The 18,334-nt window shown below is 41.1% G+C and overlaps 1 protein-coding gene across 1 annotated transcript in view; it reads right to left on the minus strand.

The window, feature by feature from the left end:
• The window catches only part of spata5 (spermatogenesis associated 5), a 127,744-nt gene that overhangs the window by 86,442 nt on the left and 22,968 nt on the right, over nt 1–18,334 (minus strand). The window contains exons 12-14 of the mRNA XM_022189722.2: nt 7,900–8,109; nt 3,757–3,810; nt 3,339–3,418 (exon numbers count right to left, since the gene is read on the minus strand). Coding sequence (XP_022045414.2) covers nt 3,339–3,418; nt 3,757–3,810; nt 7,900–8,109 — 344 coding nt within the window. The remainder of the gene's footprint in view (nt 1–3,338; nt 3,419–3,756; nt 3,811–7,899; nt 8,110–18,334) is intronic.

The raw sequence follows: 18,334 nt of genomic DNA on the forward strand, positions 1-18,334 counted from the left end.
ACAGTGTCTCATATGAACTCAGCGTTGCGTGGAAAAAGTCAGCACATCATTTCAAATAATTCAAAGGTAATTCACATTAGTGAGTTGCTCTTATCTTAAAGTGTGCCAGAGAAGAATGCTCTTTCATTTTTTAAAGAAACAATCCAAAAACAGAAAAGGCTAAGCCATTTTGACCCAAAATAAATGAAGTGCTCGTGTTCTTAGTAATGAACGCACGTCACCCAGTGCAACGATGTGGATCTTTGATGTGATTTGAAGAGTTTTTGGAAAAACACGGAGCTCTTTGACACAGACAGACTGAATAATAGAATATCAACAGCCTCATCCTTAAAAAAAACCTCATCAGTGCGTTAGTCACTGCATTACAAGGTGGTTATTTTCCATAGCACAGTGCAGACAGCCATCCTTCCCAGCTCAAACACACACACACAGTCTCTGTTGACAGGATCAGCGGAAGTGCCAGACGTCATTAGCACAGACAAGGCTGCAGAGGAACACAAAAGAGCTCTGTCACTGAGATATGAGGGGAGACAGAGGGGGACAGAGAGAAAGAGAAAGAGAGGGAAAGTTTGGGTGAGAGGGAGATAGCAGGGAAGACAGGATGCAGGGAATTAGGATTAGAGAGAAAAATATGGTCAAGTGAGAAAAGAGAAAAGGTGCAAAAGAAAAAAATTATGAAGAGAAAAATACAGAGAGAGAAAGGTGCGGTGATAGGGAAAAGGATGTGAGAAAAACAGCAAAAAAGAAAAATATCAGATAGGAAAAGGAAAGTAGAGGCTGCACAGAGACAAAGAAAGAAAGAGAGAAAGAAAGAAAGAAACTAATAGAAAGAAAGAAAGAACAAAACTAAAAGAAAGGAAGAAACTAACCGAAAGTAAAAAAGAAAGAAACAAACTAAAAGAAACTAAGAAACAAAAAGAAAAACTAATCAAAAGAAAGAAAGAAAGAAACTAATAGAAAGAAAGAAAGAACAAAACTAAAAGAAAGGAAGAAACTAACCGAAAGTAAAAAAGAAAGAAACAAACTAAAAGAAACTAAGAAACAAAAAGAAAAACTAATCAAAAGAAAGAAAGAACAAAACTAAAAGAAAGGAAGAAACTAACCGAAATTAAAAAAGAAAGAAACAAACTAAAAGAAACTAAGAAACAAAAAGAAAAACTAATCAAAAGAAAGAAAGAAAGAAAGAAAGAAAGAAAGAAAGAAAGAAAGAAAGAAACAAACAAACAAACAAACAAACAAACAAACTAAAAGATAGAAATACTCATATAGAAATAAATCACAAACATTTCTCACGTTTAAATTCATTGGCTTCAAATCCTATATTTTATATTTTTTTTACATTCTCTATCACAACAGCAGTCAGTTTACTTTCACTTCAGTCAGTCCTGGTCATTGTTGTCTTTTCTCATTTCTGCCTCTATCTAACATTCATAGTTTGTTTTTGTCTCCCCTGTTTTGCCTCTCTTCCTGTCTTCTTCATTTCATTCCACCAGTTTGGACTCGTGGCGGGTAGGCTGACAGATTTACAGGTGCTTCTCATCTCCTGCCTCAAGAAGGAAAGACACACACACACACACATACACACACACACACGCACACGCACACACACACACACACACAGAGAGCAGAGCTGTCTGGTTGTGTCAACAGTTTTGAATTCTTGCCGGCGTGCATGAGCCACTTCATTGATTAAACATGGCAGGAAGTGAGGACCAATAAATAACCTTTACAGATCAGCACTAAGTGCATTTTTAAAATGGTGAGTGGCCTCGAGGCACAGGTCCAGCCCCACGTCTATCGCAGCGAGCTGACAAACTAAGTCAGACTCGGCTCTCACTGAGTACATACGCAAAATTGAACATCAAGATAAGGAGAGGAAAGCTCAATCATACTGTAAAAGCAGAGGGAACTTGTCATTCCCACCGGCAAATAAATGACTGATGAAGACAAGCTGCAATAGAGTTGTATCCTGTACCCTGGAAATGAGCCAAGACTGCATTAAATGTCATGGTGCAAAACTCTGTTCCAGGTTCTTGCAGAAAATGCATACTCTAGAGCACAACCTAATGGAAGGCATAGCACATCAAGTCTGGTGGAGGTCAAATGAAAAGAAATAAAGATGGTGGAGAAAAGGGCTGCTGCTCTTCAAAACCTCCTGCCTATCTCTATCCAGTTAGAAATGAGACCAAGCATGGAAAAGCTGGTTCTTGTTCCATAAATCACTATCTTACCAACACTTCAGTTTGAAGTCCATTTGATTTAACTCCGAAAAATTAATCTGTGTGTCAAAGTTCCACATTCAGAAGCAGCTGGCTCTCTCTTCCTGCCTTAAAATGGCTTAGATGAAGCTCGAGCACACCAGCCCACAATATATCAACGCTACAAATTAATTACTTAACCCCTGGCTGGTACCATATATTATTATTATTATTATAAATAAACCATATATTTCTGTTTAGAAAACCAGCTCTCATAATTGAATGAAAGCTGGGATTCTAGTATAAAATGATGGGATGGTATAGCACAGAAAAGTTAGACAAATTCGCATATCCAATCAGATTTTTCCTTAGCACCAAAGGTTAAGGGAATTTTAGATTTTAGGGACAAACACAGAGATTTGAAAATATGATATGTCTTCGACGTAGTACAGAATTTGATACTTTGACCAAGGGTTCACTTATAAAAAGTTTCAACGACGGCTGTTTGGCCTCACTGTGCTCCTTCCTACAACATTTAGTTTCATCGACTGGTTTACCAGGAAGCATGCTGCATATTTGGCCTTCTCCATCTGCTGTGGAAGGGCACAATGAAGTGTTTGTGCGCCTCCGGTCTGTGTCCTCTGTCTGCCCCCCTCCCTCGTCCTCCTTCCTTTAAGCCACAGATGTTCCCAGTGCCATCCCACTAAAGCGCCTCCGGACAAGACTGTGTTCTGTGTTTGCCGGTAGTGAAAAGCCACAAAAGACTGAGAAGACACCATGGGAACTGAGTGGCTGGCTTTGATAGCGCAGTCATGCAAACTTTTTGGGATGTTTGCTCCATCGATTACACATGAATCATTGCGAGATTTGTGTGGACAGAGACTACGGCCGCTAAATTAAAGCAGACCGCAACGATGACAGCGCATTTGTCATCGCTGGACAATGAGTGACCACAGTTCTGAAAATAGTAAACGCTGGACACCAGCAGCAAACAAACAGTGAACAATTATCCATGGAAGTTTGAGGGAGGAAATGCAAAATTATCACGTGGGAGGGAGTCGTCCTTGAGGGCAGTGTCTTGGCATCTTTTTCCTAATTGAGGCCTCTTTCAACAGCATTAAGAAAACTAACAAATTGTACCTTCCTCTTTCGCTGGCAAGGGCATCAATCTCGTCGAAGAAGACGATAGAGGGAGCGACAGCCCTCGCCTTCCGAAACACCTGCGAGCGGAGTCAGCAACAATAGAAGGCAAGAAAACAGGACAAATCTTTTACAGGACCAATGAATCATCCTCAACCAGAAGCGTGCACAAACACACAGAGGAAATACAGCACTCATTACTGCCATAAATTGCATGTCAGGTCATCCTTTCATTACATAAACAACTAGGAGCATTCAGGGAAGCACAATTTTAACACTTTAGCTTGGCAAGGATAAAGTGACCAAGAAAGAATGTCAGTATACATAACTATCCGCTGACATAATTACAATATTTTTAAAAGACCATTATAAATGATTCATTATAATAATCAGGTATATGAAAGTCAAACACACATACCTCTCTCACGGCCCTTTCAGACTCCCCAACATACTTGCTCAGTAATTCTGGCCCCTGAAAGTACAAAAAGCATAAATAGTACTTAAGCTGTAAGATTTGGTCGATAATGCAGCATGCTCAAATCATTGGAATAACTGGAAGCGTTGGGTTTCCCTCTGTAATATAATAGGGTTTTGGCCTTATTATGTGAAATGCCCTCCGATGATTTATGTTGCAAATTGACACTATATAAACAAAATTTACTTGAATTAAGTAATATGCTTTGACTCATTGCAAAAAGAACCGTAAATTAAAGGATCTTACATGAGGAGAGCAGAGGTTGAGCATTGATTCCCATCGTTATCGAGACTCTTATTACTAATAATTCCCTGTTTTTATTTTAATATCATTATTGGTTTTTGTTAAGCTTCACCTGGCATGTTCTGTTTGTGTAGCTGTTTAAACTCGGAGGCAACAATCTCCAAGACCACAAAAACAGCTGCTTCTTTGGAGATTATAAAGAGGAACATGGTGAAACACAGTGATAACGCAGGGTGAGAACATCGTGAAGGACAGTAGGGTGTGTGTGTGTGTGTGTCGTTCCAAAATACTGTTTGACCCTTCACTGTACATTGCATACAGTCTAGCTTGTACAACAGTGCTACAAGTACTGCAACCACTACTCCTGCTATGACTATGGCTGGCACTATTACAAATCAAATCAAATCTAATTTAAGCAGAAGGCTTGTGACCAAAACTAAGCATAACATCAGCAACAATGTGTGCAAGACTGGCAACAAAATTTGTCACGTTTTTTCCATCGCCTTGTTGATGATATCAAGTGAGTGCATCGTTTCTATTCAGCTGCAATTCCTACCAACTGCAGGACACTAACTACTCCTGACCACACACAGGTCAAGAAACGTACTGCTTTTAGTTTGAAAGGATATTTTTCCCTCGCCAAAAAAAAAGGATTTTTGAGAATGGTTCCTTGATGTTCTGAAGTATTTTCACTTAATTTGACTCATGAAATCAGGGCTTCTATAGATATATGAGGTAGACCAAACAGACTTGACTGAATGTGGCCTAGCAGTAAAGTTACCGATACTGCTGATGACTTATATTAAATATTACTATGTAGTGTTCAGCCACAACATTGAAACCACCAGCCCAATACTGTGTAGATTCCAGTATTGCAGTCGAAAAGCTGTGACCCATTGGGGCATGAATGCGGGACCTCTGTGGGTGTCCTGTGGAGTCTGGCACTAGGATGTTACGTATGGATCATTTGTGTAATTTGGGTTGGGGGATGGAGCCTCTGTGGATTCGGTTCGTTACAGAACATTCCACAGGTGCTCAATCGGATTGGGATCTGGGAGTTTGGAGGCTGGGTCAACATCCTAGGCTCTTTGTAGGGTTCCTCAAATGATTCATGAGCAGTTTTACAGCACGGCATTGCCGACTGACCTGCTGGGAGAGGTCGCTGTTGAAAGGGAGTGCTGTTGCCATAATTGATGTGCAAAATTTGGCGCACATTTAGGTGTAGGTTGGTGGTACATGCCCAAGTAGTATCCACATGAAATGCCAGCGAAACATTGCACTAATGTCGTGGCAGATCATCGTATATTACATTCATTTTGGTTTGTTCATCCAACCATTTGCTGTATAGAAGGATTTACTGTTTGCCAACAAGAAGTGGACAACAGAGAAATGATAAAGCAGGTTTTAATTGTTTAAGCATTTCAGTGTGAATAGGCAACTTGTGTTTTCGTTTCCTAACTGCATTTGCCAGATTTATCCAGTTTCGTGTGGACAGTGTGTCTACAAATACTCCTGCATAAACCTCTGCTTCTCCTCCTCCACCTAATACTACTGACACCGCCATCGCCACTAATTTTACTCCTAACCAAACCCCTCATACCCTCTCTTCTTCTTTTAACTTTCTAGTCCTTTCCTCCCTCATCTCTCCCTCGCTCAGAGCAGATAAACATCCACTCAACCCTCAGAAGAACTTCCTCCACCGCAATCCACCCTTTCAACACCTCGGCGCTGACGGAGGAGACGACACTTAACTTCCAGCCCTTTTGTCTCCTGCAGTAAGTGTGGAGGTTGACTCATTAATTCCGGGTTCCTCTCTCTGTGGCAGAACCGAGGGCTGGACATGGTGAGTTTTAAAACCACTGACACTGAGGAGATACGAGCTGTGTGTGTGTGTGTGTTTGTGTGCACGTATGCATCTGCGGATGTGAGTGTGTTTGAGTGGCTGCAGTGGGAGGAAACTGAAATTGACAAGATGATAATAGGGCTTTTTCACACAGAGGAAACAGGCTGAGCCTTAAAGTATCCACATTTAAATCTGGATAACGTATCTATGTCAAAGCAACCGCTGCACTGGAAAAACCTGATACTGTTATTGCAGATGGTGGAGAGTGACTTTTTAGCAGGAGGGACAGGATGTTTTTTACCCTTTTCATAGAGCACAATCTCTTTGGGATGACTGAAAACTTGCCGCACAAGATTATGATACAACTTTTTTTCTTTTATCAACCTTTACATCAAACACTACACAGACCCTCCAAGATAAGAGAAAAAGAGTGAAAACATTTTGAAATCCAGCTACTAAATGTGCATGTCTTGTTAGGATCCATTCAAAAACAAGATGATACCTGAAAAAGAGTCTATTCTCTGAACAGTAAACCAACTAATTTGTTGACTCTGGATCCTATATGTAGACTAATTGATTAAACCTGGAAAAATTGGGCATGTATTGTGGGGTATTACACATTTTACTTGTTTACCTATTAAGGCGGACAGAACATTAAAGGTGATTCTAAAGTTGTCTGACATTTAACTTTAAAGCAAAGTGTACATATAATCTGGAATTGAAGAAATAAAGTTTCGAAGCATTCTAAGAAATTCTCCTCACTCTCTGTGAACTACACTCACTACATATTGTGCTAGTGAATATTGAAGAAACAAGTTGGAATTCACACCAACACTTCACGCTGGCTTAATGACACCAGCTGAGAGCTTCTGTCTTGGCTTCCTGTCTTGCATGGCAACGTTTTCTTTGTTTTCCAAACATTCACTGATCAACAGTTCAACAAGCTAATCAATCAATTTCCGTCAACCAGGCCTGGATGGGGGGGACGTAAGGGTGACAGTGGGGGGTGGCAGGGAAGATGGGGTGATGAATGAGAGGGGACAAACACAGGGTCAAAGGCCAGTCAAGGAAGCTCTGTGTAGAGGAAGCTGGACAGCCACACCGCCTTCAGGTCAACAGGGAAACATCGCCTCCACGACTCAAACACTCCTGATATCTAACAACTGCTTGTGGGTGAAGCCTAAGTCACTCCTCTTGTTAGGGCAAATGTACGACAGTGGTCACTGCAATAGCCTCTGTAATTTGTGGATGAATTTAATTTGCATCTCATATGCGTATAAAATCCTAGATGTACACTAACCTCTTAAATCCCATTGGTCAGCCAGTCATTACACAACCCACAGAGCATTATTCTAAATCAGTGATCTCACAGGTTCCAAAGACGCCAAAATTTGCAGAATTTTGGGGAAAATGTGTAAAAAAAATACAAACTGACATATGTGATTGTCTATCTGACTTAAAGTAGAAAACTGAATGCTAGGGGCTGTCAGCAGTCCAACCTTTCAACCATTTCAAGGTATTATACACAACATTTTATCTTCTACTGTGATTTATATGGACATGAGAGACGTGTGTTTTACATCAAGCCAACATCACTTTAACAACTTCCTTTAGCTGGTTATTAGTTAATTCTGGGGGAAACTGCAATGCAATTTGCATAAACAATGTTGAGTTACAAAGGTTGAGCTACACTGAGATGAGATTGAATCAACAAATCACCATTCATCAAACTAATGGCTGAGTCATACGCGGTGCTTTGGCAGGGCACAAGAATATGATATGAAGAGACACATCTGTAAAACATTATTTGTTCATATTTATGCATGAACATTACATTTCTGCCCAGTGCCTTCTTTGATTTTACCTTATCTTTCACTGTACACAAGGGAAAGTGGTATTATTGTTCCAAATCTTCTCTACACAAAGACAACAAAGGACATTTCTCTGTAAAAAAAAAAAAAGAAAAGAAAAGAAAATTATGCTCAATGATGAAAACTCACTTTAATAGCCAGAAAGTTGAGTCCACTTTCATTAGCCAGAGCCTTGGCTATCATGGTCTTGGAGCAGCCTGGCGGCCCATAGAGCAGAACTCCTTTAGGCGGCTGGATCCCCATGCGGGTGAAGGCCTCGGGGTGCCTCAGAGGCCACTCCACAGCCTGCTTCAGTTTTAGCTTCACCTCCTCCATTCCACCCACATCTGACCAGCGGACCTGGAAGGCGGGTTAAAACAATCAATAATTGTTCTTTGTTAAAAAAAAAAAAAAAGAAAATCTGGATCTAGGTTTACATTGTAGTTTACATTGGACATCTGTGGTAAGCTACCCACTGTATGTCACAACACAAGACATGAAAGAGACGTCCTTTGTTTTTCAAATACTTTCATCTTTGGCATTTCATGTAACACAACCGTATCAGGGTTCTACAACTCAGCCAAAATCCGGGTATCTGCTGCAAAAGAAAATGACAAGTGTTCCCCAAAGTAATTTATCACGATTTGTTTTGCTTTGAAATGGAATATTGACCTTGATGCATACAGAAACACTGGTTAAACATATCCGTGGATAATAATAATAAAAGACAAAAATACATGAGAAGTTGAAACAGAAGGAGTGGAAGTAGAGAAGCAGATGAAAACTTTTCTTTTTTTTTACAGTTTAACTCAAACTGTACTGTTATTTTCCAGATTTTCCTGGCTGTGTCAAATTAAAAAGAACTAGTTTTTAAATCAGCTTAAAACATCAACATTTTGCAGATATCCTCAGTTATATTCACTGCTTGTGCAACTTTCTTAACCATTACAATATTCCACTGTTTTTTTAATTTGCTTCCAGCTTTTCCACAACTTTATCAAACTTTTATTTATTTTTTTTTTTTTACAGTGCATAAAGTAGCAGAAGATGTGTTCCTTAAAAAGTACTAGTTGTTAAAGCACTGAAATACAAGAGGAAGAAGTAGCCGAAGAAGAAAACTGAAAGATGTAGTATTAGCAGAAGCAGATGTTGAAATGTGCAGCCCTGTCTGGAATCCAATCAAAATGCTGTATTAAATTGCATCAGGTTTAGTCCTATAAATCATTCACACAATAACATGCAATCAAGCAAAGTGCATATGTATTATACTGGAAGTGGACAACAATGAGTGGCCAAGCTCTAATAAATAATCACCCTCCGTCCAATACACTTGGTTCTTCTCAAGTATCATGCAGTTTCAATCTGTGGCAGCTCAAACACAAACACATCGCCAACAATAAATGCAACAGGCCAAACAAACTGATTGCACGCTGATGTCACTGATGTTCTCGTGTAACCTGTAGGAGGACCTCTTTCACTTTCTCACCACAAGAGTAAATCCCAAACACTGTCAAGTTCCTCCAGACTGATGACAAGGGGTCGAGTGGAGAGGACAGAAGTGAAATATAAAAGCATATTTGGAAGGCGATGGAGGAACGGAGGGATTGGGTTGAATCAGGGAGACTCTGGACTGCGAGTGAACAACAACAGAGAGTCTGCCAACAGCTGTCTGTCTGACAGATGGAAGGAGGGAGGAAGGGAGGGAGAAAGTCCGGCAGTGAACAACCGGAGGAGATAAAGCAGATAAGGAGGAGAAGCCCTCATCCAAAACCTTCTAAAGCCCCTTTTTTTTCATCCTTCCCGTCTCTTTCTTCATTACCCATTCCCTCTTTCTTCCCTTCCTTACTTTCCAGCTCTGCTCCAGTCATCTCTTCTTTTTATCTCCACTACATCTCCCCAGTCTTGCCCTCTCTCCTTCTCTATCTCCTTCCTGATCTACTTTCATACCCTCTCAATCCCCCTTGTTATCCGTCTTATCTCTACCTACTGCACCGCTTTTCTGTCCTCCCACACTTGGCTTTCTCTTATTACATTCACAAAAGGGAGGAATCAGGTTTTGCAGGAAGTCTTACAATGTGTTTATATGCCCTGTAGTAGCCTGGTTACTGTAAAATCCGTACTCACATGTGGCAGGTCAGTAATCAGATTTCGCTCCTGACCTTGTTTTCTTGGCTTAGAATGATGATTTTATAATAGAAGATGGTACTTTCTAAAATTTTCTTTGTTCCTTGCAGGCACACTGGACTGACAACACAGAGGAAATGATACTTTAACAGTCTGAAGTTTTAATCACATGCACATAAAAAAATTTCTTTAGGAACCTTATTCCATGCAAATTGGCAAAGTATTTTTTTTGTCTTTAGGGAATTTAGCTTGGGAAAACCATACTTCTCCAGTGTTCTAAAAACTTGAACTATACGACATCTAGGAGTTCAGGTACAGTGTTCAATCAACCGTCCAATTATTCAGTTAAATGAACAGTACACTGAAAACAATTCTGATACTAAATATCAATTGCAGAAGATGCCAAGCAGAAATGTCACATATTTCACACCCGCTCCAAATGTCAGAATATGCTTGTTTCTTAATAGATATATGGTAGCACCAGACAAGTTTTTTATGCATAGATATTAATTTTCTGTTGTCATTGAACAATATTCAGAAAAAGGTGCTTGGGCTAATTTAAAACTTTGCCATCATATAGTTTGCCCAGCAGAGCGGCAATAGTTTCCAATACTCAGCAAAGTCTGCAGTACATGCAGCAGAGTACGTTTCACAGCTGAGCAGACGGTGAAGCAAAGTCATTTGGTGTCTTCAACTGACCTTTTAAGGAAACTCATTGCTGGAATGTCATTGAACAATAACCCCATCATCGTCCTTTTGAATAGAATGCCAGCATACCAAAACAAAGATGAAATAAATACTGCAAATGTACACAAACATGCCAGCTTTTATAGCCTAGCCGCGCTAGACCCATGTTCTGAAGGCACAAGGGTCTAGGGCCGCTCGACAGGGAGGGAGGCGGGCTAAAAGGTTGTCTATCAAATCACTCTGCAGCAATTGGGTAGGTATACAACCAATCAGTGCAACGAATAGGCTGACGTAGTTCCTAGAGCACCGGCGGAGTGTGGCTAAGTACCATTAGCTTCCCAACCAGCAGAGCCAACCGGTATATTAAGGATTTGCCATATCCCGTCGGCATAAGTCCAAATACGTCTTTCTTCTCAATGAAACACTTCAGTGCCGTCCTTTGTTTATCTTTCAAGTTGAATTTTAGCTTCAAATCTTTAAGGGCTGTGGCCAAAGCAGAGTCGAAAGATAACTGTTTATTGTTTCCGGTTGTTTCTGTCGGAATCGTCGCGCCTCTGTCGTCACTTAGTTACGCCCACCTTCTGACTCTACACTTCATGGTGATTTGTCCGGCCAGTTTTAGGAGAATCCAGCCTCGAGCCTTATGGAGGGTAACTAGACCCACCCTGGCAGAGAATTAAATTTGTTGCCGTGGGTTGTCTAGCTAGGCTACAGCTTTTACTGATTTGCTGAAAATGTCTGAATAGTTCACCTGTGGGTGTCAGTGCAACCACAATTAAAATTGTTGATGGTGCTAGGCTAACTCTCTGTAAGAGGTCTGCTGTGTAACATAACATTTAATGTTTCTATGCACATATTCAGCTACAGTAATGCTTATTATTGAAGAAGCTGAGTAATGAATGGCAGGTAAATAAAGTTTACTGTATATTTTTATTACCAACAACTGGTATCATCCCTGAAATATATTCTAATATATTGATATCAGTATTTTTTATTCCCTAAAAACCACTACCCTTCCCAAATTTCAGAATCCAGTACAAATGTGGATGTTTTGGATTGCTAGATCAGATGAACAATCATCACATCTGGTGTTGTGTACTGCTCATCATTCATTTTGACATTTTATAGCCTAAATTCTTAATCAGTCAACAAACAATTACAATCAAGAGAGTAATCAACAATTAAATCAGGTTACTGAGGAAAGACAACAGCAAGTCTATGACTTTCTACGCGTGCAAAACTGTCTACCTTCCTATGTTCTCTTCTCCATCTTTCTCTTTCATTGTCTTATCTCTACTGAAGTTTCTTTCTTTCGTCACTTGAGCCTCTCGCTATCACCCCATCTCCTGCTCTCTGCCTTAAATGCTGTTGCTTTCCCCCCCTCTCCCTTCCCCTCTTTTTGACTTCCTCCTCACATGCTGATTCTCCCCCCTCACCCTCCCCCGACTCTCCATCCAGAGGTAACACATCCCAGGCCACCGGCGCCGTCTCCGGGGAACGAAGCACCTAATGGAAACCTGGCGTCTGGCCACATACTGTAAATACCGAACAATTTATGGACAGCACTGAGTGAGAGAGAGAGGCACGGACGAATGGAGGGGAGAGAGGAGAGGGCTGCAGAGATGAGGAGATAGGCCGGAAGCAGGCGAGCGAACGAAAACGCTCATTTGAAGGCCTAGAGAGGAATGAAATGAAATAAAGAGGAGAGGGAGATAAAAGCAGCTATAAAACCAGCTAATAGAGAAATAGAGCAAACAGGTGACCAGGATATAGATGAGTAAAAGGGAGGAAAAAAGGAGCGGAAGATGTGGCACAAAAAGAGTTGTAATGAACATACCTACAGTTACAAACATTTTGTAGAAGGTGACATGTACAAAGCTGATTCCTTATGAACGTAGAGGAAAGTAATGGCAAACAAAGCAGCTCTGGAATGATACAACAAATGACTCAACTTTTGTTTTGTAGTGTTGCTGAAGTCAGTGCATTCAGACTGAAACAACATCATTAGTTGGTGATATATTGCGATGCTTAAAAGGTATGTTGTGTTACGAATACTGGACTGCAAGGGATAAATCTCAAGTATAAATCAACGGGATATCAGATGTGGTGAGAAAGACAAAAAGGGCAGGGAGGCCCAAACATTTGTGATCGCTTTATTGGCTGAGCTTGTTATTTACATCTACGAGTTCAGCATTAGGTCGCCAGTGAAGATTTAATGTTTTCTAGTAAGTAGCAATTTTCCAGGAAGTTTGAGATCCTATTTTATGAGGGCTCCGAAGGAGTGCACTGATCCTTACACAGCCTCACGCATATCGAGCTTAACGGTTCGTGACCTCGGAAGCATCAGCTGACATGACATTCACAGCTCCGTGTAGATAAAGTTACGCCAACATGATTTGGGATTTCTGAAAGCACACTGAAAGTTAAATGCTTGAGCATTTATTGCTCAACTGGTCCAGTTCATGCTGCTGTTAAACCTCTGATAGGATCAAAAGTACTGGGATAAGTAAGCACCTCTTAAGGTCAGATTGTTTGTCATGGGCTACATACACGTTATGGTCAATTTCTGCTATGTCCAAATATACAGTATTACAAGTTTTTAGAATGCACTCACGATTTAGGTTAATTCAGTGGTGAACATTTAAATCTCAGACATTTCCACAAGTGCACAAAAAGCAAAGAACAAAAATGTTCTCCTGCATTAGCGTAACAAATCAAAGTTTTGATTTGTAACATTACAGCTTACCCAGTATTTTATGAATTGTTTTTATGTGTGATGTAAAAGTGGAAGATGTACAAGGTGCAATGAAAAGTTTAAAGACTGACTCTGGTACATGCATATGGAGCACTCTTTTTTCTATTTGCCGTGTCTGCTCTGTTTGAGTCTTTGTACTTCCCGTGACACTTTACAGTCATGCACATAACACAAGTGCAAGCAGTACCTGTCAGTGACATTGCATGAGTAAAAGCGGAATCAATTGCACGGGTTTTTGTGATCACTAGCGGGTGTACATTTTTACAGTGGAAGAACTCGGAACTCCAAAGACCACAAGAGGTGCATCAGGTCAAGAGCATGCATAGTAGGGAAGTGTGAAATCAGGGGGGGGAGGCATTCAAGTTGAGGCGGTGGCTGCACAGTGGTTCGGTGGTTAGCACTGTCACCTCACAGGTAAAAGATCGTCGGCTGGCATTCCGGCCTGAAGCTGGGATCTTTCTGTGTGGAGTTTGCATGTTCTCCCTGTGCATGTATGGAATTTCTCCAGGTACTCCAGCTTCCTCCCACAGTCCACAAACATGCTGAGGTTAATTGGTAAGTCTAAATTCTCTGCAGGTGTTTGTCTCCCTGTGTAGCCCTGCAATAGACTGGTGACCTGTCCAAGGTGTCCACTGCCTTTCCTCTAAGTTTGCTGGGATAGGCTCCAAACCCTTCTCCCCTCTTCCCCCCTTTCAACCCTAATGATGATTAAGCGGTGCATAGATAATGGGATGGATGAAGTTGAGGAGTCACCATTTTAACCTGGAGGAGATTCAGCAGCCATCACAGATAGCGCTCGACAGGCTTACATCAGCTCACATAGCTCATTACGATTGGGCTGCAGGAGAAAGAAATGGTCTCACATATTTGTATATCTTCAAACCAATCACAATTTTCTCGGGCGATGTAAAGCCCTGGATGCAGAAATGGTGACCATGCAAGAGACTGATGAGGGAGTTGCTTTGTTGTAATATTTACACAGAGAGAGATGAGAATGTCATTAAATTTGCTAATTCAGGGCACCCCATTAGGTCTGCTGGTTGAGTGGGTGACCCATTAATAAGAACTATAGTCCCCAACGCAGTGGTCATGGGCTCGAGTCCGACCCACAGCCATTTGCTACATGTCTTCTTCTCACGTTTACTGTCTCTCTTTCCACAATCATATATAACAAAGGCCAAAAAATAAATAAATAAAATCTTTACAAAAAAGTCCAATTCATTGGAAAAAAGAAGCAAGGTTGCTTATTGTTGCACTATTCAAATCTTTGCCAAAACTTGAAATTGTCAAGATACAGGCTGCTGCTCGGAGTGTGTTGTTGCCTCACTTAATGAAGGGGATTTTGAAAATGGTAACATGCAGAAGTTCAGGAGGAAGCTGCCTGAAATGCACAACGGAAATGACAGGCTTATACCTGAGGTCTACATTTAGTGAGTTAGACTAAAGTTTACATAACATGCCTTAAAGGGAGGATTCCAAACGTAGCAGGAGCGCTGTATTGCTGACAGGCTTAAAGTGGATAGCGTGAAACTTTTGATAGGTATGGGTTTTGATTTTTATAGGCACAGTCTGAACTTCACATCACAGTAGACACCTGTCTGTTACCTCATCATATAGCCAAACTTTAGCAAGTAAACCCCACCCATCAGGCAGAGTGCGAATGAAGGAAATGCTCAGAATGACCAACACCCAACCCTATAAAAGGCCTCCAGCCTCTGAGTTTATCACTAACATCTTCACACATGCCAATCATCCAAACACAAATCAATCACTCATTTTCCATCAAAAAAGCAGATGTACAACTGTACACTGTCATCTTTCCCCATTTTTGGTTGACTCTACAGACTTAATGGAGTCACTGTGAGAAGAAACAATAAAAGTTACATTAATTGTAAGCTGCCTTTTGTCACGAATGAAGCGTCTGTGGAATTAGAAGGCCATGTTTTGACTCACACCTCGCTGTGCTGTGTTTTTCCCCCTTCTTCCCTCCCTTCCTTTTTGTACGAGACCCAGTTATTATCTTTTACTGTTGTTTTCTGAACTTTACAAGGGGCCTCTCAGGCTCTGGCCCTTTGATGGGGCTGAAAGGAGGGTGTGGGGGACTTCTCAGACAAAAAACTCAAGGGAGACAAGGAGTACATTTAAAAGGAAGAATAAATGGGCTTGTTATCCAGCTGCCAAATAAAAATATGAAAGCCAGACTCCACAGTGAAGGATGATTACTTAAAAAAAAAAGCAATGCAGAGTAAACAGAGAAGATGTCAGTATGAGGAACAGTGTCTTGTCATAAAATAGAGAATGAAAACAAACTTTTGATATATTTACATGTAAATATGGCATAAATCGAGAGGCATAATCTGTAAAAATCAAATCTCTAGATATGTGATCTGAGAAGGTTTCAGAGGAACTCGAGGCATGTATTCATCCGGCACCACTGGAAGTTTCTTATATAAAATGGATTAGAAACAAATGTTTGCACTCATGTGGATATAATCAAGTTCGGGGCTCTGCGGCTGGCCTTTCAGCTGAGCTGTGCAAGGGGGATAGAAAAAAAATCCAAACTCAAACTCACTCCTCTCTTGTTTCCAGGAACCAGCCGCAAGGACTGAATGTCTCTGGGTGAGCTCAGTGCAGAGTGTTGCAGAAAGAGAAGGGGGGAGGCGGGCGGAGGTGAAGGGATAGGAAGGACGTTTCTTCTTCTCTTCTCCTCTCCTTCTCTTTTTTTGGTCGCTGGCAGGAACCATCAGCGACCCGATCTGCTTTCAATTACCGGTGGAGGATGATGTTAGCCCTCTTCCTGTCCGTTATGTCTTGCACATGCAAACTCCAAAACATCCTGGAGTCTCACCACTGTCCTCTCATCCCGCCTTCCCCCTCCCCTCCCCTCCTCTGCGCCCTCTCTCTCCCTCCATCCGCTAAGAGCAAGTGATTCATCTTCATTGCAGCGGAGGGTAAAATGGCCACGGGGTCATTTCCACTCTTCCTCGGCCTGACCCCATCTTTTAAGTGCTGGTGATTCAGTGGTCAGCGGTCCAAAGAGTAGTTAAGGGGTTTTCTAGATGTGCATTAGAGGGAAAAGGAGGCACTGCCGCTGTTGATGAGCTTTTAGCGATTTCTTGTGGCGATATAGGTGGGGACGTTGTTTAGATAATAAATTTTGCTTGTGCTTTAAATGAAGCAAAGACTGGATGATGTAAACTGGCCTGCTTCCTCTTGTGGCCATCACAGAGTTGGACGCAACTGAGACACAACTAATGCTGATTACAAACATGGGATCCAGCACAGACTGTGTCATTAAGAAAGATGCCATAAAACAGGCAGGCGTGTGAAGGGAGGATCTCTGCGATCCACGTGCTGCTTAATGATTTTTTTTTCTTCCTTGCATGACTCTCCCCTCAGTACCATCACAATGTGCTCAGTTCCAGTTGAAAATTAACCCAATGATCTTCATTTTTTCAATCATCTTGTTTTTCTGCAGCCGAGTAACATTTCTCATCACTCGCCACATTTTTGCCAAAGTGGTTGCAAGAGGATATTAAGGCTGCTGGAAAGTTTTATGTTTTACATAACAGAGATGCTGATTTCTTTAGTCTGGCTTCCCATCATATTCAGACATGCAGCTTAAACGTAGTATGATGAGCATACTGCAGAGTAGAGGTTCTCTGATCAGGACTTGTACCTCATTCCAGGCTGGAAACTCCAACCTCATGGTTATGGCTCCTCAACCTTAGACATCCATCCATCCATCCATTCTCTATACACCGCTTAATCCTCACTAGAGTCGCGGGGGGGTGCTGGAGCCTATCCCAGTCGACTCGGGCCAAGGCAGGGGACACCCGGGACAGGTCATCAGCCTACTTTACAGTGACGTTCAGGCTACTGTTTAGCTACATGGTCCATAACTTTAGTGTTCTGGTTCACTCTCACTGCTCTCATAGGGATATTTTCAACTATAGTAATGAGCTGTTTTTTACTCTTACTCACTGAATGCAGATTTTGAGAATAAATCTGTAAATTTCTGCCACATATTTAACATGGTTTTCTCTTCTCCTTCCACTGCCTGCCTGTCAACATTCCCTCTGCCACAGGAAGCAATCTATGCCTTGAAAATGGAAAGTTTGCAGTAGATTTGAATGATGCAATTACGCAGCCATGCTTGGTTCTTCGTCTAAAGTAGCCATTTTAATGTTCTGAATGTCTAACTAAAACAGTTCTCCTGAAAATATTTTGCAGGGGCACCATCACTACATCCCAGGCTTAGCACCACCCCAGATCATTGTAACTGGTTTAAAGGAATACATAGCAACACAGCATTTATTTTTCTCTGACAGCAAACAATAATGAGGTGCAGCCAGACCCTTCTCCTATTAAGTAATGTGTCAGGTGCAGCAGAAAGATGGAGAACATGGTGGAGCCTTTAGCAGCTAAAGAACAAATATTTTTCTCCTAAGTTGGCAGCAATGAAAAACAGGAGAGTGAAAATTGTTGTCAATGTTGTGCTCAGAACATTTTTTCACCTCCATCATGTTGGAAACAAATATTATATAAATTATATTCCAAACATTATATTATTATAGGTTTATTTGGATACACCTCTATAGGTTCATTTCAAAAACAGTTATTTGCACTTTGTTTCATTTTTTTACTTACATATAATTTCGTTGTGCCTGATTTACTGTTGCTTCAGTTATGCTGCACGTTGTGATGTTTGCTAGAAAAATGCCAATACACTTTTCTAACTCATTTCCTTCTTGTGACCAGAAGAATTTTTCATCAAAGGACATATTTTGGCAAGAGTTAGGAGCTATATCATCCATTTTTTGCTGGGCTTGGAGAAGCATTCATTTTTCAGTTGTTCATCTTTTCCTTCTCCCTGATCAGTCCTGCTGCAGTGAACCCTTCATTCACACTGCAGGAATGCGTCCAAGGGACCAGGAACTATGTCAGGAATGAAGAACTTAAGTAGAATTTCTACCAAAGGAACAAGGAACAAAATTAGTTCCTCTGCCATAGATTCTG

The sequence above is a fragment of the Acanthochromis polyacanthus genome, chromosome 10, assembly GCF_021347895.1.
Source record: "Acanthochromis polyacanthus isolate Apoly-LR-REF ecotype Palm Island chromosome 10, KAUST_Apoly_ChrSc, whole genome shotgun sequence".
NCBI lineage: Eukaryota > Metazoa > Chordata > Actinopteri > Pomacentridae > Acanthochromis > Acanthochromis polyacanthus.